The 23,459-nt window shown below is 48.3% G+C and overlaps 1 protein-coding gene across 1 annotated transcript in view; it reads right to left on the reverse strand.

The window, feature by feature from the left end:
- Positions 1-232: 232 nt before the first annotated feature.
- Positions 233-23,459, reverse strand: part of LOC140409459 (disintegrin and metalloproteinase domain-containing protein 33-like) — a 133,190-nt gene continuing 109,963 nt past the window's right edge. Inside the window, exon 7 of the mRNA XM_072497892.1 lies at positions 233-265. Within this exon, the coding sequence (XP_072353993.1) occupies positions 233-265 (33 nt within the window). The remainder of the gene's footprint in view (positions 266-23,459) is intronic.

Below are 23,459 nucleotides of genomic sequence, written 5' to 3' on the forward strand. Positions count from 1 at the left end.
ATGAGGAGAAATGTCTTCAGCCAGAGAGTGGTGGGTCTGTGGAATTCATTGCCACAGAGGGCGGTGGAGGCCGGGACGTTGAGTGTCTTTAAGACAGAAGTTGATAAATTCTTGATTTCTCGAGGAATTAAGGGCTATGGAGAGAGAGCGGGTAAATGGAGCTGAAATCAGCCATGATTGAATGGCGGAGTGGACTCGATGGGCCGAATGGCCTTACTTCTGCTCCTATGTCTTATGGTCTTATGGACAGGAGCAAATGAAACCACTGTTAAAAAAAAGAGGGAAAAGTAGCAGAGAAAAGACCTCGAGAAACATGAGCAAAGGCAACAGGACAAATAGCAGCATTATCAGCAATACGGGGCAGCATGGTGTACAGTGGTTAGCACTGTGGCTTCACAGCGCCAGGGTCCCAGGTTCGATTCCCGGCTTGGGTCACTATCTGTGTGGAGTCTGCACATCCTCCCTGTGTGTGCGTGGGTTTCCTCCGGGTGCTCCGGTTTCCTCCCACAGTCCAAAGATGTGCAGTTAGGTGAATTGGCCGTGGTAAATTGCTCTTAGCGTCCAAAAGGTTAGGAAGGGTTATTGGGTTATGGGGATAGAGTGGAAGTGAGGGCATAAGTGGGTCGGTGCAGACTCGATGGGCCGAATGGCCTCCTTCTGCACTGTGTGTTCTATGTTTCAACAGCTATACCATAACTCCATATAACCAAATAGAGAACAGAAAAATCATGGAACTGGAAAATATCCCAGTCTATAACCTACACACTTATGGTATTTGTATTGACTAACTACTACTTGTCATGTGAGAGTACCTGTAAGAAATGGGTGTTTATAAATATCTGTAGTGAGAGTACCTGTAAGAAATGGGTGTTTATTACTGCAGTGATCGGGAGGCAGAGGGGGTCATAGATAGCAGCTTTAGGGAATTAGTTACACCAAAGATTGGAGATAGATGGGTAACTGTAAGAGGGACTGGGAAGAAGCAGTCAGTGCAGGGATCCCCTGCGGTCGTTCTCCTGAGTAACAAGTATACCGCTTTGGATACTTGTGGGGGGGGGGGGACTTACCAGGGGTAAGCCATGGGGTACGGGCCTCTGGCACGGAGTCTGTCCCTGTTGCTCAGAAGGGAAGGGGGAGAGGAGCAGAGCATTAGTAATTGGGGACTCGATAGGGGCACAGATAGGAGATTTTGTGGCAGCGTGAGAGACTCACGTTTGGTATGTTGCCTCCCAGGTGCAAGGGTATGTGATGTCTCGGATCGTGTTTTCCGGGTCCTTAAGGGGGAGGGGGAGCAGCCCCAAGTCGTGGTCCACATTGGCACTAACGACATAGGTAGGAAAGGGGACAAGGATGTCAGGCAGGCTTTCAGGGAGCTAGGATGGAAGCTCAGAACTAGAACAAACAGAGTTGTTATCTCTGGGTTGTTGCCCGTGCCACGTGATAGTGAGATGAGGAATAGGGAGAGAGAGCATTTAAACACGTGGCTACAGGGATGGTGCAGGCGGGAGGGATTCAGATTTCTGGATAACTGGGGCTCTTTCTGGGGAAGTGGGACCTCTACAGACGGGATGGTCTACATCTGAACCTGAGGGGCACAAATATCCTGGGGGGGAGATTTGTTAGTGCTCTTTGGGGGGGTTTAAACTAATGCAGCAGGGGCATGGGAACCTGGATTGTAGTTTTAGGGTAAGGGAGAATGAGAGTATGGAGGTCAGGAGCACAGATTTGATGTCGCAGGAGGGGGCCAGTGTTCAGGTAGGTGGTTTGAAGTGTGTCTACTTCAATGCCAGGAGTATACGAAACAAGGTAGGGGAACTGGCAGCATGGGTTGGTACCTGGGACTTCGATGTTGTGGCCATTTCGGAGACATGGATAGAGCAGGGACAGGAATGGATGTTGCAGGTTCCGGGGTTTAGGTGTTTTAGTAAGCTCAGAGAAGGAGGCAAAAGAGGGGGAGGTGTGGCGCTGCTAGTCAAGAGCAGTATTACGGTGGCGGAGAGGATGCTAGATGGGGACTCATCTTCCGAGGTAGGATGGGCTGAGGTTAGAAACAGGAAAGGAGAGGTCACCCTGTTGGGAGTTTTCTATAGGCCTCCAAATAGTTCTAGGGATGTAGAGGAAAGGATGGCGAGGATGATCCTGGATAAGAGCGAAAGTAACAGGGTAGTTATTATGGGAGACTTTAACTTTCCAAATATTGACTGGAAAAGATATAGTTCGAGTACATTAGATGGGTCGTTTTTTGTACAGTGTGTGCAGGAGGGTTTCCTGACACAATATGTTGACAAGCCAACAAGAGACGAGGCCACGTTGGATTTGGTTTTGCGTAATGAACCAGGCCAGGTGTTAGATTTGGAGGTAGGAGAGCACTTTGGGGACAGTGACCACACTTCGGTGACGTTTACGTTAATGATGGAAAGGGATAAGTATACACCGCAGGGCAAGAGTTATAGCTGGGGGAAGGGCAATTATGATGCCATTAGGCGTGACTTGGGGGGGATAAGGTGGAGAAGTAGGCTGCAAGTGTTGGGCACACTGGATAAGTGGAGCTTGTTCAAGGATCAGCTACTGTGTGTTCTTGATAAGTATGTACCGGTCAGGCAGGGAGGAAGGCGTCGAGCGAGGGAACCGTGGTTTACCAAAGAAGTGGAACCTCTTGTTAAGAGGAAGAAGGAGGCCTATGTGATGATGAGGTGTGAAGTTTCAGTTGGGGCGATGGATAGTTACAAGGTAGCGAGGAAGGATCTAAAGAGAGAGCTAAGACGAGCAAGGAGGGGACATGAGAAGTATTTGGCAGGTAGGATCAAGCAAAACCCAAAAGCTTTCTATAGGTGTGTCAGGAATAAGCGAATGACTAGGGAAAGAGTAGGACCAGTCAAGGACAGGGATGGGAAGTTGTGTGTGGAGTCTGAAGAGATAGGTGAGATACTAAATGAATATTTTTCATCAGTATTCACTCAGGAAAAAGATAATGTTGTGGAGGAGAATGCTGAGACCCAGGCTATTAGAATAGATGGCATTGAGGTACGTAGGGAAGAGGTGTTGGCAATTCTGGACAGGCTGAAAATAGATAAGTCCCCGGGGCCTGATGGGATTTATCCTAGGATTCTCTGGGAGGCCAGGGAAGAGATTGCTGGACCTTTGGCTTTGATTTTTATGTCATCATTGGCTACAGGAATAGTGCCAGAGGACTGGAGGACAGCAAATGTGGTCCCTTTGTTCAAAAAGGGGAGCAGAGACAACCCCGGCAACTATAGACCGGTGAGCCTCACGTCTGTAGTGGGTAAAGTCTTGGAGGGGATTATAAGAGACAAGATTTATAATCATCTAGATAGGAATAATATGATCAGGGATAGTCAGCATGGCTTTGTGAAGGGTAGGTCATGCCTCACAAACCTTATCGAGTTCTTTGAGAAGGTGACTGAACAGGTAGACGAGGGTAGAGCAGTTGATGTGGTGTATATGGATTTCAGTAAAGCATTTGATAAGGTTCCCCACGGTAGGCTATTGCAGAAAATACGGAGGCTGGGGTTTGAGGGTGATTTAGAGATGTGAGTCAGAAGTTGGCTAGCTGAAAGAAGACAGAGGGTGGTGGTTGATGGGAAATGTTCAGAATGGAGTTCAGTTACAAGTGGCGTACCACAAGGATCTGTACTGGGGCCGTTACTGTTTGTCATTTTTATCAATGACCTAGAGGAAGGCGCAGAAGGGTGGGTGAGTAAATTTGCAGACGATACTAAAGTCGGTGGTGTTGTCGATAGTGTGGAAGGATGTAGCAGGTTACAGAGGGATATAGATAAGCTGCAGAGCTGGGCTGGGAGGTGGCAAATGGAGTTTAATGTAGAGAAGTGTGAGGTGATTCACTTTGGAAGGAATAACAGGAATGCGGAATATTTGGCTAATGGTAAAGTTCTTGGAAGTGTGGATGAGCAGAGGGATCTAGGTGTCCATGTACATAGATCCCTGAAAGTTGCCACCCAGGTTGATAGGGTTGTGAAGAAGGCCTATGGAGTGTTGGCATTTATTGGTGGAGGGATTGAGTTCCGGAGTCAGGAGGTCATGTTGCAGCTGTACAGAACTCTGGTACGGCCGCATTTGGAGTATTGCGTACAGTTCTGGTCACCGCATTATAGGAAGGACGTGGAGGCTTTGGAGCGGGTGCAGAGGAGATTTACCAGGATGTTGCCTGGTATGGAGGGAAAATCTTATGAGGAAAGGCTGATGGACTTGAGGTTGTTTTCATTGGAGAGACGAAGGTTAAGAGGAGGCTTAATAGAGGCATACAAAATGACCAGGGGGTTGGATAGGGTGGACAGTGAGAGCCTTCTCCCGCGGATGGAAATGGCTGGCATGAGGGGACATAGCTTTAAACTGAGGGGTAATAGATATAGGACAGAGGTCAGAGGTATGTTCTTTACGCAAAGAGTAGTGAGGCCGTGGAATGCCCTACCTGCTACAGTAGTGAACTCGCCAACATTGAGGGCATTTAAAAGTTTATTGGATAAACATATGGATGATAATGGTATAGTGTAGGTTAGATGGCTTTTGTTTCGGTGCAACTTCGTGGGCCGAAGGGCCTGTTCTGCACAGTATCGTTCTATGTTCTATGTTCTATGATGTCAGAGAGTGGGTGGAGCGGGGCTGTCTTTCAGCTTTTTACTTTTGTTTTCGGCTGTTTGCTACAGGGTGGGGTTTAGTTACATTTTCAGAGCTGGATAGCTACAGTCACAGCCAGAAGGGGTATTAGTCTCTCTCTCTGTAATCTAAAGACTGTAAATCGATCCTGGTGATTTTAAACTAATAACAGGAGTGACTTTAACCTGATGTGCTTCTGGTAAAAGGTGTTTTAAGTCTTATGGATGTTAAAAAGAAAGCTTAAAAGATTTCTTAGTGTTGTATTCTTTGGGGGGTGTATTTGAATTGATGGTTGCTAAGATGTTCACTGTATGTTTTAAAAAGGTTAACTGAGTTCATAGAATAAACATTGTTTTGCTTTAAAAAATACTTTGCGATTTCTGCTGTACCACACCTGTAGAGTGGGCCGTGCGCTCCCCATCCCACAATCTAGTAAAAGTTGTGGGTCAGGTGAACTCCATGATACACTTTGGGGTTCTTTAAACTCTGGCCCATAACAAATTGGGGGCTCATCTGGGATAAAAGTCTATCTATTGGATTGACTCAGTGAACTTAAAGACAGTGAGGGGTGAGCGTATTGTGGGTGCTTTTCAGGTGTGGTATTCTAGTTTAAGTGGGGAGTGTGTTGTGGACAATGGCTCTTTCAGAGACTCAGAGGTTTTTGGGGGTGGAGACGGTCACACGCAGTACCTTACGAACAGAGACTAAAAGCAGACTGTTAGATTTGGCAAAAACATTGCAGTTAACATTACCTGACAAAATGCAAAAAATATGAGGTAATTATGCCGGTGGCTAAGCTTTTAAAGTTGCCTGAGATAGAGTTTGACTCATTGGAAATGGCAAAAATTCAGTTACAAATTAAACAAATGGAACATGAGAAAGAAATAAAGCAGCTTTAATACGAAAAAGAGAGAGAGGAAAAAGAAAGAGAGAGAGAAAGAGAGAGAGACGAAAAAGAGAGAGAAGAAAGGAAAACAGAAAGACTAGCCCTAGCAGAACAAAACGAAAGAGAAAGGGAGATACAGATCAGGGAAAAAGATAAAGAGAGAGAGTTTGAACTTCAGAAAATGGCCATGAAACATGACAGTCAGTTAAAATTCGCAGACGTAAAGGGAAACGTACAGTTGGATGATAGTGATGAGGACAGTGAGAAAGAGCGTCATAGTCGAAGGCTTGGTGGGAATCTATTTAAATATGTCCAAGTATTGCCAAGGTTTGACGAGAAGGAAGTGGAAGCCTTTTGCATTTCAATTGAGAAGGTAGCTAAACAAATGAAATGGCCACAGGACATGTGGATGTTTCTGATTCAAACAAAGCTGGTAGGTAGAGCTAGTGAAGTGTTTGCATCACTACTGGATTTTAGATGCATATGAGCTAGTGCCTGAAGCTTACAGACAAAGGTTTAGAAATTTAAGGAAAGAATTTGGTCAAACATACATGGAGTTTGAAAGGCTCAAACAGAGTAATTTTGATAGGCGGATAAGGGCTTTGAAAATAGACCAAACGTATGAAGCTCTCAGAGAAATTATACTTTGAGGAGTTTACAAATTCAATTCCTGATGTAGTGAGAACTCATGTGGCAGAACAGAGGGTTAAAACTGAGTGATTAGCAGCGGAAATGGCAGATGATTATGAATTAGTTCATAAATCAAAGATTGGTTTCCGACATCAGTTTCAGCCGGTGAGGGATAGAAACGGGGGACAGGAGAAATACTCAAGTGGTAAAGGTAAAGGTGATCTGATGGGAGACAATAAAGAGAGTGTACCTCAGATTAAAAAATTCAGGAGGGTGGAAGAGAAATGAAAAGTTTCAGATATTTTCACTGTAATAAACTAGGCCATGTAAAGTCACAGTGTTGGTGGTTGAAGAAAAGCACTGGGAAGGCTGATGTGGTAAAACAGGATAAGACAAGTGAAGCGAAGGAGGTGCAAAAGGTTGTCCAGCCTGATCAAGAAGTAATTGTTAAGAAGGAGCCAGATGTATTTAAAGAATTTACTTGTGTGGGTAAAGTTTACTCATGTGTATCAGGAAGAGCAGGTAAAGAAGTCACAATTTTAAGAGACACGGGAGCTAGTCAATCTTTAATGGTAAGAGATGAGGAGTTATGTAGTTTGGGAAGAATGTTGCCAGAAAAGGTGGTGATATGTGGAATTCAGGGTGAGAGGAGTAATGTTCCATTATATAAGGTAAGGTTGGAAAGTCCAGTGAAGAGTGGTGAAGTGGTAGTAGGAGTAACAGAGAAACTATCTTGTCCAGGAATATAGTTTATCTTGGGCAATGATGTAGCTGGATCGCAGGTGGGAGTGATGCCTACTGTGGTTGATAAGCCAGTGGAAAATCAGACAACTGAAATGTTGAAGGACGAATATCCTGGGATTTTTCCGGATTGTGTAGTAACAAGGTCGCAAAGTCACAGGTTCAGACAAGAGGAGAAATCAAAGAGTGAAGATGAAGTTGAAGTGCAATTATCAGAAACGATTTTTGATCAGATGGTTGAAAAAGAACAAGAACAGGTGGAGGATGAGGCGGATATTTTTAGTTCAGGAAAATTGGCGCAATTACAATGGAAAGATGTAGAAATAAAACGGATGTATTAGAAAGCATACACGGAAGAGGAATCTGCGTGTATACCAGAGAGTTATTACCGTAAAAGTGATGTCTTGATGAGAAAATGGAGACCTGTACATATGCAGGCGGATGAAAAGTGGGCAGAAGTTCATCAAGTAGTATTGCCGGTAGGGTATAGAAAGGAGGTGTTGCGAGTTGCACATGAGGTCCCAGTGGGAGGTCATTTGGGAATAATGAAAACTCAAGCTAAAATCCAGAAACATTTTTATTGGCCTGGACTACATAAAGATGTAGTTAAATTTTGTCAATCATGTCACACATGTCAAGTGATAGGGAAACCTCAAGCAGTGATAAAACCAGCGCCCTTAATACCCATTCCAGCATTTGAGGAACCTTTTACAAGGGTCCTAATCGATTGTGTAGGACCGCTTCCTAAAACAAAAAGTGGGAATCAATATCTTTTGACTGTAATGGATGTGTCTACTAGGTCTCCAGAGGCCATTCCAGTACGTAATATTACAGCTAAAAGGATTGTGGAGGAGTTACTTAAATTCTTTACTAGATATGGACTACCCCCAGAAATTCAATCGGATCAAGGAACAAATTTAACCTCAAGGTTATTCAAAGAAGTAATGGATAGCTTAGGAATAAAACAATTTAAATCAACTGCGTACCATCCAGAATCGCAGGGAGCATTAGAAAGGTGGCATCAGACATTAAAGACAATGTTGAGGGCGTATTGTCAAGATTATCCAGAGGATTGGGATAAAGGAATCCCATTTGTATTGTTTGCAATTAGGGATTCACCTAATGAGTCTACCAAATTCAGTCCTTTTGAACTAATTTTTGGCCATGAGGTAAGAGGACCACTTAAATTGATTCAGGAAAAATTGGTGGGTGAGAAATCGGAAATTACGCTATTGGATTACGTGTCAAATTTTAGGGAACGATTAAATAGAGCAGGTGAATTGGCGAGACAGCATTTTAAAAAAAATAAAAAAATTTTATTAAAGGTTTTCATAAAATATCAATAACAAAATGAGATAGAAAAAAGAACCCAACAGGGTTTAGTACAAAACACAATCTAAAAAAGCAACCCCCCAAACCCCTGCCCCCCGTACCTAAATAATAAATTAACATTAACCCCCCGACTTAACACAGCAGGTGTATACACCCCCTCAGACCCTCCCGTGTTAATAACATCAACAAAAATAAAGTAAACCCCCCCCCCCCACCCCCCGAGCTGCTGCTGCCATTGACCAATGTCTATCGTTCTGCCAGAAAGTCTAAGAACGGTTGCCACCGCCTGAAGAACCCTTGTACCGACCCTCTCAAGGCGAATTTCACCTTCTCCAATTTAATGAACCCTGCCATATCGCTGATCCAGGATTCCACGCTTGGGGGCCTCGTATCTTTCCACTGAAGGAGAATCCTTCGCCGGGCTACCAGGGACGCAAAGGCCAGAATTCCGGCCTCTTTCGCCTCCTGCACTCCCGGCTCCTCTGCCACCCCAAATATTGCGAGCCCCCAGCCCAGTTTGACCCTGGATCCTACCACCCTCGACACCGTCCTCGCTACGCCCTTCCAAAATTCCTCCAGCGCTGGGCATGCCCAGAACATATGGGTGTGATTTGCTGGGCTCCCTGAGCACCTAACACACCTGTCCTCGCCCCCAAAGAACCTGCTCATCCTTGGCCCGGTCATGTGTGCCCTGTGCAGCACCTTAAACTGTATGAGGCTGAGCCTCGCGCATGAAGAGGAAGAGTTCACCCTCCCTAGGGCATCTGCCCACATCCCCTCTTCGATCTCCTCTCCTAACTCTACCTCCCACTTACCTTTCAACTCCACCACCGAGGCCTCCTCCTCCTCCTGCATCACCTGGTAAGTTTCCGAGATCTTCCCCAATCCCACCCACCCCCCCGAGAGCACCCTGTCCTGTACTGTGTGTGGCAGCAGCCGCGGGAATTCCACCACCTGCCGTCTGGCAAACGCCCTTACCTGTCAGTACCTAAAGGTGTTCCCCGGGGGGAGCCCGCACTTCTCCTCCAGCTCACCCAAGCTCGCGAACTTCCCGTCCACAAACAGATCCCCCAATCTTCGTATCCCTGCCCTGTGCCACCCCGAAAACCCTCCACCTGTTCTTCCTGGGGAGAACCGGTGGTTCCCCCGTAATGGGGTCCCCGCCGAGACCCCCACTTCCCCCGTGCCGCCTCCACTGCCCCCAAACTGTGAGGGTAGCCACCACCACCGGGCTCGTGGTATACCTCCTTGGATGGAGTGGCAGCGGCGCCGTTGCCAGCGCCCCCAGATGCGTACCCACACAGAACGCCGTCTCCAGCCTCTTCCATGCAGCCCCCTCCATCACCCACTTGCGCACCATTGTCGCATTGGCGGCCCAGTAGTACCCACAGAGGTTGGGCAGCGCCAGCCCCTCCGCCTTATCTCTACTCCGCTCCAGGAACACCCTTCTCACCCTCGGAGTCCCTCGCGCCCACACAAACCCCATTATACTCCTGTTAACCCGCCTAAAAAAGCCTTCGGGATAAATACGGGGAGGCACTGGAACAGGAACAAAAACCTTGAGAGCACCGTCATTTTGATTGACTGCACCCTACCCGCCAAGGACAGCGGCAACGCGTCCCACCTCTTGAACTCCTCCTCCATTTGCTCCACCAGCCTTGTAAAGTTAAGCCTATGCAGGGCCCCCCAGCTCCTGGCCCCTGGACCCCCAAATATCTGAAGCTCCTCTCCGCCCTTTTTAGTGGGAGCTTGCCAATCCCCTCTCCTGGTCCCCTAGCTGAACCACGAACAGCTCGCTCTTCCCTATATTGAGCTTGTACCCCGAAAAGTCCCCGAATTCCCTAAGGATCCTCATTACCTCCGGCATTCCTCCCACCGGGTCCGCCACATACAGCAGCAGGTCGTCCGCATAAAGCGACACCCTATGCTCCTCCCCACCCCGCACCAACCCCCTCCAGTTCCTCGACTCTCTCAGTGCCAAAGCCAGGGGTTCAATCGCCAGTGCGAAGAGCAGGGGGGACAGGGGACACCCCTGTCTCGTCCCTCGGTGCAACCGAAAGTACTCGGACCTCCTCTTGTTCGTGGCCACACTCGCCATCGGGACCTCGTACAACAGCCTAACCCACCTGACAAACCCCTCCCCAAACCCGAACCTCTTCAGCACCTCCCACAGGTACCCCCACTCTACCCTATCGAAGGCTTTCTCAGCGTCCATCGCCACCACTATCTCCGCCTCCCCCTCCCTCGCCGGCATCATGATAACGTTCAAAAGCCTCCGCACATTTGCGTTCAACTGCCTCCCCTTCACAAACCCCGTCTGGTCTTCATGGATGATCTGCGGCACACAATCCTCAATCCTCGTGACTAAGACCTTCACAGCACCTTGGCATCTACATTTAGCAAGGAAATCGGTCTGTAAGACCCACATTGCAGGGGATCCTTGTCCCGCTTCAGGATCAAGGAGATCAGTGCCCGGGACATCGTCGGGGGGAAAGCCCCCCCCTCCCTTGCCTCATTAAAGGTCCTAACTAACAGCGGGCCCAACAGGTCCATATATTTTTTATAGAAGTCGACCAGGAAACCGTCTGGCCCCGGTGCCTTCCCCGCCTGCATGCTTCCTATCCCTTTGATCAGCTCCTCCAGCCCAATCGGGGCCCCCAGTCCCGCCACCAGTCCCTCTTCCACCTTTGGAAACCTCAATTGGTCCAGGAAACGGCCCATCCCTCCCGCGGGGGCTCGGATCGGTACAATTCCTCGTAGAAGTCCCTGAAGCCCCCATTGATGCGAACCCCACTCCGCACCACGCTCCCTCCCCTGCCCTTAACTCCCCCGATCTCCCTAGCTGCGTCCCGCTTCCGAAGCTGATGCGCCAGCATCCGGCTTGCCTTTTCCCCATACTCGTAGACCGCCCCCTGGGCCTTCCTCCACTGCACCTCCGCCTTCCTGGTGGTCACCAGGTCGAATTCGGCCTGGAGGCTGCGCCTCTTCCTCAACAATCCTTCCTCGGGCTCCTCCGCATACCTCCTGTCTACCCTCACCATCTCCCCCACCAGCCTCTCCCTCTCCCTCCGCTCCTTGTGGGCCCTAATGGAGATCAGCTCTCCCCTCACCACCGCCTTCAGCGCCTCCCAGACCATCCCCACTCGGACCTCCCCGTTATGGTTGGTCTCCAAGTATCTCTCTGTACTTCCTCGGACCCGCTCGCTCACCTCCTCGTCCGCCAACAGCTCCACCTCCAAGCGCCACAGCGGGCACTGGTCCCTCTCCTCCCCTATCTCCAAGTCCACCCAATGCGGGGCGTGGTCCGAAATGGCTATTGCCGAATACTCAGTATCCTCTACTCTCGCTATCAGCGCCCTACTCAAAATGAAAAAGTCGATTCGAGAATAAACCTTATGGACATGTGAGAAGAATGAAAATTCCCTAGCCCCCGGCCTTGCAAATCTCCACGGGTCCACCCCTCCCATTTGGTCCATAAACCCCCTCAACACTCTAGCCGCCGCCGGCTTCCTACCCGTCCTAGACCTGGAGCGATCCAGTGCCGGATCCAACACCGTGTTAAAGTCTCCCCCCATTATCAGGCCCCCCACTTCCAAGTCTGGGATCCGACCCAACATACGCCGCATAAAACCCGCATCGTCCCAGTTTGGGGCATACACATTGACCAGTACCACCCTCTCTCCCTGCAACTTACCACTTACCATTATGTACCTACCGCCATTATCTGCCACAATGCTCGACGCCTCGAACGACACCCTCTTTCCGACCAAGATCGCTACCCCTCGATTTTTGGCATCTAGCCCCGAGTGAAACACCTGACCTACTCACCCTTTCCTCAGTCTTACCTGGTCTGCCACCTTCAGGTGTGTCTCCTGGAGCATAACCATCCGCCTTGAGCCCCTTCAGGTGCGCGAACACGCGGGCCCGCTTAACCGGCCCATTCAGTCCCCTTACATTCCAGGTTATCAGCCGGATTAGGGGGCTACCCGGCCCCCTCCCCCGCCGACTAGACATGACCCCTCCTCGGCCAGCCACGCGCCCGCACCCCACACCCGGCCCGTTCCCCACAGCGGCATACCCCCACCCCAACCCCCTCTACTCGCTCCAGCTCCTCCTTGACCTGAGCAGCAGCAACTCGATTCCCCCCCCCCCCCTAGCTAGGACCCATCCTAGCTGGTTTACTCCCCCCATTGCACTTCCACAAGTCAGCTGACTCCTGCTGACCCCGGCCACTCCCGCCTCCCCTTCGACTCCTCCCATTGTGTGGCACACCCTCCTCTCCCGCTCCCCATCCACAGGCTCTCCCCCTCCCCTCTCCGTTCTAAGAACGGGAAACAATCCTTGCTTCCCCGCCCCGGTCCCGCCCCCCCCAAGGTCTTTGGCGCGGGAACAAATCCCGCGCTCTCCACCTACCAGGCCCCGCCACCAACCAAAACAGTGCCCAACCCGCCCCATCCACCCTCCCCAACCCGAAAGAGAAAAACACAGAGAAAAAGAAACCCAAAACAATGCAGAGGCTCCCCCCCCACCCCGAACCAAAAATAGGCATAACATATCCACCGCAGTCCCCAATTGCCCATCCCGACCCTCAGTTTGTGTCCAGCTTCTCGGCCTGAACAAAGACCCACGCCTCCTCCGGAGACTCAAAATAATGGTGCTGGTCCTTGTAGGTAACCCACAGTCACGCCGGCTGCAACATGCCAAACTTCACCCCCTTCCTGTGCAGCACCGCCTTCGCTCGATTGTACCCGGCCCCCCTCTTCGCCACCTCCGCACTCCAGTCCTGATATATCCGAACCTCCGCGTTCTCCCACCTGCTGCTCCTCTCCTTCTTGGCCCACCTGAGCACACACTCCCGATCGACGAACCGATGGAACCGCACCAGCACCGCCCGCGGAGGCTCGTTAGCCTTGGGCCGCCTCGCCAACACTCTATGTGCCCCTTCCAGCTCCAGGGGCCCCTGGAAGGACCCCGCTCCCATCAGCGAGTTTAACATGGTGAACACATAGGCCCCCACGTCCGGCCCCTCCAGCCCTTCCGGGAGGCCCAGAATCCGCAGATTCTTCCACCTCGACCGATTCTCCATCTCCTCGAACCGCTGCTCCTGCCATTTCTTGTGGAGCGCCTCTTGCGCCTCCGCCTTTACCGCCAGGCCTAAGATCTCGTCCTCGTTGTCGGAGATCTTTTGTCGAGCCTCTCGGATCGCCACCCCCTGGGCCGTCTGTGTCTCCAGCAGCTTATCAATAGAAGCCTTCATCGGCTCCAGCAGGTCCGTTTTAATCTCTCTGAGGCAGCGCTGGATAACCTCCTGCTGCTCCTCCGCCCACTGCCTCCACGCTGCCTGGTCTCCGCCCACCGCCATTTTGTCCTTCTTCCCTCCCTCCTTCTGGTCCACCACCACCTTTTTTGTCGCCCCGCTCCTAGTTAAAGCCATATACTGACGGGGAGCTATTATTAACTCCTTCCCACACCGGGAAACGTCGAAAAAGTGCACTTGGGGGCCCTGAAAAGAGCCCAAAAGTCCGTTTTTGCGGGAGCCGCCGAATGTGTGACTTAGCTCCGCATAGCCGCAACCGGAAGTCTCGAGAGGGAATCCTTTCGGCAGTGTTCGCTTCACCAATCTGCCCCAAAACGTCTGTGGAAACTCCTGAAAAAGGTCTAAGAGTCCGTTCAGACGGGAGCTGCCGAATGTGCGACCTACTCCTCCATGGCCGCCACCGGAAGCCTCGTCCCCGCTTCTTCAGTGGCCTTGGTAGATCTTTTCACAGTTGTTCCCTCTGCTGCTAGAATTCACCTTTGATAGAGTCAAGTCAGCTTGCAGCTTTAAGCTTGCCCTTCCCCCGCCTGCATGCTGGAAGAGGCCCTGTTTATCATGTTGCAGCCAAATCTTTTACTGTTTCTGGGGGTCTGGTAGCCAAAAGACACAACATTCCTGGGGGACACCGTCAGGGGAATGTTGCAGTCTTCTTGCCACACCGGGAAATGTCAAACAAATGCCGTGGGGGCCCTGTAACGAGCCCAAAAGTCCGTTCCAAGCGGGAGCTGCCGAATACGCGACCTAGCTCTGCATAGCCGCACCCGGAACTGACTAGACAACATTTAACAGTTGCACAAGATGTGATGAAACGGGTAGCGGAGGAGAAATCCAAAGTTCGTAGTTTTGCCAGTGGGGATAACGTTTTAGTATTGTTACCAGTGGTAGGTGAACCTTTAAAAGCTCGGTTTTGTGGACCGTATCAGATTGAAAGGAAATTAAGTGAGGTAAATTATGTGGTTAAAAACACCAGATAGAAGGAAGACTCACCGAGTGTGTCATGTGAATATGCTTAAAAGGTACTTTGAAAGGAAAGGAGAGAAAAAGGAGGTTTTAATGATTCTAACTCAAAGTGACAAACCAAATCCAGATGACTGTGACTTTGACATACCTCAAATTAAATTGGAAAATGAGGATGTTCTTAAAAATTGGGATAAATAGTTGACTTACCTTCCGGAGAAAAACAAACTGACCTGAAAGAGTTATTGATATCACATGGGCAAGTTTATAGAGATAAATTGGGAAGGACTAAAATGGCTATACATGATGTAGATGTGGGAAATGCTGTTCCTATCAAACAACATCCATATAGACTTAACCCTTTAAAATTGGCACAGGTTAACAGAGAGATTGAGAGTATGCTGAAGAAAGGCATAATTGAAGTGGGTTGCAGCCAATGGAGCTCACCCATGGTGATGGTACCTAAACCAGACGGCACCCAACGGTTGTGTGTGGACCATAGAAAGGTTAATGCAGTTACAAGAACGGACTCTTCTCCTATCCCACGTTTGGAGGATTGCATTGAGAAAGTGGGACAATCCGCTTCTATTTCCAAACTGGATTTACTTAAAGATTACTGGCAAGTACCTTTATCCGAAAGGGCGAAGGAGATTTCAGCTTTTGTGACTCCAGATGGTATATACCAATTCAAAGTTATGCCAATTGGCATGAAAAACGCCCCAGCCACATTTCAACGGTTAACTAACAAAGTTGTTTCAGGATTACCCAATTGTGCGGTATACATCGACGATCTGGTAATTTTCAGCCAGACATGGAAAGAACATTTTAAACTTCTGATGGAGTTATTCGATCGATTTCAGGAGGCGGGATTGGGGATAAACCTAACCAAAAGTGAATTTGGGAAAGCCTAAGTCACTTTCCTTGGCCATACAATCGGACAGAGTCGAGTGGTCACACGGGATGTGAAAATGAAAGTTATTGAGGAGTTTCCAATACGCTCGACACGGCGGGAAATAATGCGATTTCTTGGCATGAGTGGATTTGATCGAACATTTGTGCAAAGATTTTGCAGCGTGATCGCTCCACTGACAGACTTGCTGAAGAAACTTCGAAAATTTCAATGGACAGCGGAGTTTCAACAGGCATTTGCTGTGTCTCTGTGTGTTTGCTGTGTCTCTGTGTGTTTGCTGTTTCTCTGTGTGTTTGCTGTGTCTGTGTGTGTTTGCTGTTTCTCTGTGTGTTTGCTGTCTCTCTGTGTGTTTGCTGTGTCTCTGTGTGTTTGCTGTGTCTCTGTGTGTTTGCTGTGTCTCTGTGTGTTTGCTGTGTCTCTGTGTGTTTGCTGTGTCAGTGTGTTTGCTGTCTCTCTGTGTGTTTGCTGTGTCTCTGTGTGTTTGCTGTGTCTGTGTGTGTTTGCTGTGTCTCTATGTGTTTGCTGTGTCTCTCTGTGTTTGCTGTGTCTCTGTGTGTTTGCTGTGTCTCTGTGTGTTTGCTGTCTCTCTGTGTGTTTGCTGTGTCTCTGTGTGTTTGCTGTGTCTCTGTGTGTTTGCTGTGTCTCTGTGTGTTTGCTGTTTCTCTGTGTGTTTGCTGTGTCTCTGTGTGTTTGCTGTGTCTGTGTGTGTTTGCTGTGTCTCTATGTGTTTGCTGTGTCTCTCTGTGTTTGCTGTGTCTCTGTGTGTTTGCTGTTTCTCAGTGTGTTTGCTGTTTCTCAGTGTGTTTGCTGTGTCTCTGTGTGTTTGCTGTTTCTCAGTGTGTTTGCTGTGTCTCTGTGTGTTTGCTGTGTCTCTGTGTGTTTGCTGTTTCTCTGTGTGTTTGCTGTGTCTCTGTGTGTTTGCTGTGTCTGTGTGTGTTTGCTGTGTCTCTATGTGTTTGCTGTGTCTCTCTGTGTTTGCTGTGTCTCTGTGTGTTTGCTGTTTCTCAGTGTGTTTGCTGTGTCTCTGTGTGTTTGCTGTGTCTCTGTGTGTTTGCTGTGTCTCTGTGTGTTTGCTGTCTCTCTGTGTGTTTGCTGTTTCTCTGTGTGTTTGCTGTGTCAGTGTGTTTGCTGTGTCTCTGTGTGTTTGCTGTGTCTCTGTGTGTTTGCTGTGTCTCTGTGTGTTTGCTGTGTCTCTGTGTGTTTGCTGTGTCTCTGTGTGTTTGCTGTGTCTCTCTGTGTTTGCTGTGTCTCTGTGTGTTTGCTGTGTCTCTGTGTGTTTGCTGTGTCTCTGTGTGTTTGCTGGGTCTCTGTGTGTTTGCTGTTTCTCTGTGTGTTTGCTGTGTCTCTGTGTGTTTGCTGTGTCTCTGTGTGTTTGCTGTGTCAGTGTGTTTGCTGTGTCTCTGTGTGTTTGCTGTGTCTCTGTGTGTTTGCTGTTTCTCTGTGTGTTTGCTGTGTCTCTGTGTGTTTGCTGTTTCTCTGTGTATTTGCTGTTTCTCTGTGTGTTTGCTGTGTCTCTGTGTGTTTGCTGTGTCTCTGTGTGTGCTGTTTCTCTGTGTGTTTGCTGTGTCTCTGTGTGTTTGCTGTGTCTCTGTGTGTTTGCTGTGTCTCTGTGTGTTTGCTGTTTCTCTGTGTATTTGCTGTTTCTCTGTGTGTTTGCTGTGTCTCTGTGTGTTTGCTGTGTCTCTGTGTGTTTGCTGTGTCTCTGTGTGTGCTGTTTCTCTGTGTGTTTGCTGTCTCTCTGTGTGTTTGCTGTTTCTCTCTGTGTGTTTGCTGTGTCTCTGTGTGTTTGCTGTGTCTCTGTGTGTTTGCTGTGTCTCTGTGTGTTTGCTGTATCTCTGTGTCTTTGCTGCTTCTCTGTGTGTTTGCTGTGTCTCTGTGCGTGCTGTTTCTCTGTGTGTTTGCTGTGTCTCTGTGTGTTTGCTGTTTCTCTGTGTGTTTGCTGTGTCTCTGTGTGTTTGCTGTCTCTCTGTGTTTGCTGTGTCTCTGTGTGTTTGCTGTTTCTCTGTGTGTTTGCTGTGTCTCTGTGTGTTTGCTGTGTCTCTGTGTGTTTGCTGTTTCTCTGTGTGTTTGCTGTGTCTCTGTGTGTTTGCTGTCTCTCTGTGTTTGCTGTGTCTCTGTGTGTTTGCTGTTTCTCTGTGTGTTTGCTGTGTCTCTGTGTGTTTGCTGTGTCTCTGTGTGTTTGCTGTGTCTCTGTGTGTTTGCTGTTTCTCTGTGTGTTTGCTGTGTCTGTGTGTTTGCTGTGTCTCTGTGTGTTTGCTGTTTCTCTGTGTGTTTGCTGTGTCTCTGTGTGTTTGCTGTTTCTCTGTGTGTTTGCTGTCTCTCTGTGTGTTTGCTGTGTCTCTGTGTGTTTGCTGTTTCTCTGTGTGTTTGCTGTGTCTCTGTGTGTTTGCTGTTTCTCTGTGTGTTTGCTGTGTCTCTGTGTGTTTGCTGTGTCTCTGTGTGTTTGCTGTGTCTCTCTGTGTTTGCTGTGTCTCTGTGTGTTTGCTGTGTCTGTGTGTTTGCTGTTTCTCTGTGTGTTTGCTGTGTCTCTGTGTGTTTGCTGTTTCTCTGTGTGTTTGCTGTGTCTCTGTGTGTTTGCTGTCTCTCTGTGTGTTTGCTGTGTCTCTGTGTGTTTGCTGTGTCTGTGTGTTTGCTGTTTCTCTGTGTGTTTGCTGTGTCTCTGTGTGTTTGCTGTTTCTCTGTGTGTTTGCTGTGTCTCTGTGTGTTTGCTGTGTCTCTGTGTGTTTGCTGTGTCTCTGTGTGTTTGCTGTCTCTCTGTGTGTTTGCTGTGTCTCTGTGTGTTTGCTGTGTCTGTGTGTTTGCTGTTTCTCTGTGTGTTTGCTGTGTCTCTGTGTGTTTGCTGTCTCTCTGTGTGTTTGCTGTGTCTCTGTGTGTTTGCTGTGTCTCTGTGTGTTTGCTGTGTCTCTGTGTGTTTGCTGTGTCTGTGTGTTTGCTGTTTCTCTGTGTGTTTGCTGTGTCTCTGTGTGTTTGCTGTTTCTCTGTGTGTTTGCTGTGTCTCTGTGTGTTTGCTGTGTCTCTGTGTGTTTGCTGTGTCTCTGTGTGTTTGCTGTGTCTCTGTGTGTTTGCTGTCTCTCTGTGTGTTTGCTGTGTCTCTGTGTGTTTGCTGTGTCTGTGTGTTTGCTGTTTCTCTGTGTGTTTGCTGTGTCTCTGTGTGTTTGCTGTGTCTCTGTGTGTTTGCTGTGTCTCTGTGTGTTTGCTGTTTCTCTCTGTGTGTTTGCTGTGTCTCTGTGTGTTTGCTGTGTCTGTGTGTTTGCTGTGTCTCTGTGTGTTTGCTGTGTCTCTGTGTGTTTGCTGTGTCTCTGTGTGTTTGCTGTTTCTCTGTGTGTTTGCTGTGTCTCTGTGTGTTTGCTGTCTCTCTGTGTGTTTGCTGTGTCTCTGTGTGTTTGCTGTGTCTCTGTGTGTTTGCTGTTTCTCTGTGTGTTTGCTGTGTCTCTGTGTGTTTGCTGTGTCTCTGTGTGTTTGCTGTTTCTCTCTGTGTGTTTGCTGTGTCTCTGTGTGTTTGCTGTCTCTCTGTGTGTTTGCTGTGTCTCTGTGTGTTTGCTGTGTCTCTGTGTATTTGCTGTTTCTCTGTGTGTTTGCTGTGTCTCTGTGTGTTTGCTGTGTCTCTGTGTGTTTGCTGTCTCTCTGTGTGTTTGCTGTGTCTCTGTGTATTTGCTGTTTCTCTGTGTGTTTGCTGTGTCTCTGTGTGTTTGCTGTCTCTCTGTGTGTTTGCTGTGTCTCTGTGTATTTGCTGTTTCTCTGTGTGTTTGCTGTGTCTCTGTGTGTTTGCTGTGTCTCTGTGTGTTTGCTGTGTCTCTGTGTGTTTGCTGTGTCTCTGTGTGTTTGCTGTGTCTCTGTGTGTTTGCTGTGTCTCTGTGTGTTTGCTGTTTCTCTCTGTGTGTTTGCTGTTTCTCTGTGTGTTTGCTGTGTCTCTGTGTGTTTGCTGTTTCTCTGTGTGTTTGCTGTTTCTCTGTGTGTTTGATGTGTCTCTGTGTGTTTGCTGTGTCTCTGTGTGTTTGCTGTGTCTCTGTGTGTTTGCTGTCTCTCTGTGTGTTTGCTGTTTCTCTGTGTGTTTGCTGTGTCTCTGTGTGTTTGCTGTGTCTCTGTGTGTTTGTTGTTTCTCTGTGTGTTTGCTGTTTCTCTGTGTGTTTGATGTGTCTCTGTGTGTTTGCTGTGTCTCTGTGTGTTTGCTGTGTCTCTGTGTGTTTGCTGTCTCTCTGTGTGTTTGCTGTTTCTCTGTGTGTTTGCTGTGTCAGTGTGTTTGCTGTGTCTCTGTGTGTTTGCTGTGTCTGTGTGTTTGCTGTGTCTCTGTGTGTTTGCTGTGTCTGTGTGTTTGCTGTGTCTCTGTGTGTTTGCTGTCTCTCTGTGTGTTTGCTGTTTTTCTGTGTGTTTGCTGTGTCTGTGTGTTTGCTGTGTCTCTGTGTGTTTGCTGTGTCTCTGTGTGTTTGCTGTGTTTCTGTGTGTTTGCTGTGTCTCTGTGTGTTTGCTGTTTCTCTGTGTGTTTGCTGTGTCTGTGTGTTTGCTGTGTCTCTGTGTGTTTGCTGTGTCTCTGTGTGTTTGCTGTGTGTCTGTGTGTTTGCTGTGTCTCTGTGTGTTTGCTGTGTCTCTGTGTGTTTGCTGTTTCTCTCTGTGTGTTTGCTGTGTCTCTGTGTGTTTGCTGTGTCTCTGTGTGTTTGCTGTGTCTCTGTGTGTTTGCTGTGTCTCTGTGTGTTTGCTGTGTCTCTGTGTGTTTGCTGTGTCTCTGTGTGTTTGCTGTGTCTCTCTGTGTTTGCTGTGTCTCTGTGTGTTTGCTGTGTCTCTGTGTGTTTGCTGTGTCTCTGTGTGTTTGCTGGGTCTCTGTGTGTTTGCTGTTTCTCTGTGTGTTTGCTGTGTCTCTGTGTGTTTGCTGTGTCTCTGTGTGTTTGCTGTGTCTCTGTGTGTTTGCTGTCTCTCTGTGTGTTTGCTGTTTCTCTGTGTGTTTGCTGTGTCAGTGTGTTTGCTGTGTCTCTGTGTGTTTGCTGTGTCTCTGTGTGTTTGCTGTGTCTCTGTGTGTTTGCTGTGTCTCTGTGTGTTTGCTGTGTCTCTGTGTGTTTGCTGTGTCTCTCTGTGTTTGCTGTGTCTCTGTGTGTTTGCTGTGTCTCTGTGTGTTTGCTGTGTCTCTGTGTGTTTGCTGGGTCTCTGTGTGTTTGCTGTTTCTCTGTGTGTTTGCTGTGTCTCTGTGTGTTTGCTGTGTCTCTGTGTGTTTGCTGTGTCAGTGTGTTTGCTGTGTCTCTGTGTGTTTGCTGTGTCTCTGTGTGTTTGCTGTTTCTCTGTGTGTTTGCTGTGTCTCTGTGTGTTTGCTGTTTCTCTGTGTATTTGCTGTTTCTCTGTGTGTTTGCTGTGTCTCTGTGTGTTTGCTGTGTCTCTGTGTGTGCTGTTTCTCTGTGTGTTTGCTGTGTCTCTGTGTGTTTGCTGTGTCTCTGTGTGTTTGCTGTGTCTCTGTGTGTTTGCTGTTTCTCTGTGTATTTGCTGTTTCTCTGTGTGTTTGCTGTGTCTCTGTGTGTTTGCTGTGTCTCTGTGTGTTTGCTGTGTCTCTGTGTGTGCTGTTTCTCTGTGTGTTTGCTGTCTCTCTGTGTGTTTGCTGTTTCTCTCTGTGTGTTTGCTGTGTCTCTGTGTGTTTGCTGTGTCTCTGTGTGTTTGCTGTGTCTCTGTGTGTTTGCTGTATCTCTGTGTCTTTGCTGTTTCTCTGTGTGTTTGCTGTGTCTCTGTGCGTGCTGTTTCTCTGTGTGTTTGCTGTGTCTCTGTGTGTTTGCTGTTTCTCTGTGTGTTTGCTGTGTCTCTGTGTGTTTGCTGTCTCTCTGTGTTTGCTGTGTCTCTGTGTGTTTGCTGTTTCTCTGTGTGTTTGCTGTGTCTCTGTGTGTTTGCTGTGTCTCTGTGTGTTTGCTGTGTCTCTGTGTGTTTGCTGTTTCTCTGTGTGTTTGCTGTGTCTGTGTGTTTGCTGTGTCTCTGTGTGTTTGCTGTTTCTCTGTGTGTTTGCTGTGTCTCTGTGTGTTTGCTGTTTCTCTGTGTGTTTGCTGTCTCTCTGTGTGTTTGCTGTGTCTCTGTGTGTTTGCTGTTTCTCTGTGTGTTTGCTGTGTCTCTGTGTGTTTGCTGTTTCTCTGTGTGTTTGATGTGTCTCTGTGTGTTTGCTGTGTCTCTGTGTGTTTGCTGTGTCTCTCTGTGTTTGCTGTGTCTCTGTGTGTTTGCTGTGTCTGTGTGTTTGCTGTTTCTCTGTGTGTTTGCTGTGTCTCTGTGTGTTTGCTGTTTCTCTGTGTGTTTGCTGTGTCTCTGTGTGTTTGCTGTCTCTCTGTGTGTTTGCTGTGTCTCTGTGTGTTTGCTGTGTCTGTGTGTTTGCTGTTTCTCTGTGTGTTTGCTGTGTCTCTGTGTGTTTGCTGTTTCTCTGTGTGTTTGCTGTGTCTCTGTGTGTTTGCTGTGTCTCTGTGTGTTTGCTGTGTCTCTGTGTGTTTGCTGTGTCTCTGTGTGTTTGCTGTCTCTCTGTGTGTTTGCTGTGTCTCTGTGTGTTTGCTGTGTCTGTGTGTTTGCTGTTTCTCTGTGTGTTTGCTGTGTCTCTGTGTGTTTGCTGTCTCTCTGTGTGTTTGCTGTGTCTCTGTGTGTTTGCTGTGTCTCTGTGTGTTTGCTGTGTCTCTGTGTGTTTGCTGTGTCTGTGTGTTTGCTGTTTCTCTGTGTGTTTGCTGTGTCTCTGTGTGTTTGCTGTTTCTCTGTGTGTTTGCTGTGTCTCTGTGTGTTTGCTGTGTCTCTGTGTGTTTGCTGTCTCTCTGTGTGTTTGCTGTGTCTCTGTGTGTTTGCTGTCTCTCTGTGTGTTTGCTGTGTCTCTGTGTGTTTGCTGTGTCTGTGTGTTTGCTGTTTCTCTGTGTGTTTGCTGTGTCTCTGTGTGTTTGCTGTGTCTCTGTGTGTTTGCTGTGTCTCTGTGTGTTTGCTGTTTCTCTCTGTGTGTTTGCTGTGTCTCTGTGTGTTTGCTGTGTCTCTGTGTGTTTGCTGTCTCTCTGTGTGTTTGCTGTGTCTCTGTGTGTTTGCTGTGTCTCTGTGTGTTTGCTGTCTCTCTGTGTGTTTGCTGTGTCTCTGTGTGTTTGCTGTGTCTCTGTGTGTTTGCTGTGTCTCTGTGTGTTTGCTGTCTCTCTGTGTGTTTGCTGTGTCTCTGTGTGTTTGCTGTGTCTCTGTGTGTTTGCTGTGTCTGTGTGTTTGCTGTTTCTCTGTGTGTTTGCTGTGTCTCTGTGTGTTTGCTGTCTCTCTGTGTGTTTGCTGTTTCTCTGTGTGTTTGCTGTGTCTCTGTGTGTTTGCTGTGTCTCTGTGTGTTTGCTGTTTCTCTGTGTGTTTGCTGTGTCTCTGTGTGTTTGCTGTCTCTGTGTGTCTGCTGTGTCTCTGTGTGTTTGCTGTGTCTCTGTGTGTTTGCTGTGTCTCTGTGTGTTTGCTGTTTCTCTGTGTGTTTGCTGTGTCTCTGTGTGTTTGCTGTTTCTCTGTGTGTTTGCTGTGTCTCTGTGTGTTTGCTGTTTCTCTGTGTGTTTGCTGTTTCTCTGTGTGTTTGCTGTGTCTCTGTGTGTTTGCTGTGTCTCTGTGTGTTTGCTGTTTCTCTGTGTGTTTGCTGTGTCTCTGTGTGTTTGCTGTGTCTCTGTGTGTTTGCTGTGTCTCTGTGTGTTTGCTGTGTCTCTGTGTGTTTGCTGTGTCTCTGTGTGTTTGCTGTCTCTCTGTGTGTTTGCTGTGTCTCTGTGTGTTTGCTGTGTCTCTGTGTGTTTGCTGTGTCTGTGTGTTTGCTGTTTCTCTGTGTGTTTGCTGGGTCTCTGTGTGTTTGCTGTTTCTCTGTGTGTTTGCTGTGTCTCTGTGTGTTTGCTGTGTCTGTGTGTTTGCTGTTTCTCTGTGTGTTTGCTGTGTCTGTGTGTTTGCTGTTTCTCTGTGTGTTTGCTGTGTCTCTGTGTGTTTGCTGTGTCTCTGTGTGTTTTTTGTTTCTCTGTGTTTGCTGTTTCTCTGTGTGTTTGCTGTGTCTCTGTGTATTTGCTGTTTCTCTGTGTGTTTGCTGTCTCTCTGTGTGTTTGCTGTCTCTCTGTGTGTTTGCTGTGTAT

Source organism: Scyliorhinus torazame, chromosome 3, assembly GCF_047496885.1.
Source record: "Scyliorhinus torazame isolate Kashiwa2021f chromosome 3, sScyTor2.1, whole genome shotgun sequence".
NCBI classification, from domain to species: Eukaryota; Metazoa; Chordata; class Chondrichthyes; order Carcharhiniformes; family Scyliorhinidae; genus Scyliorhinus; species Scyliorhinus torazame.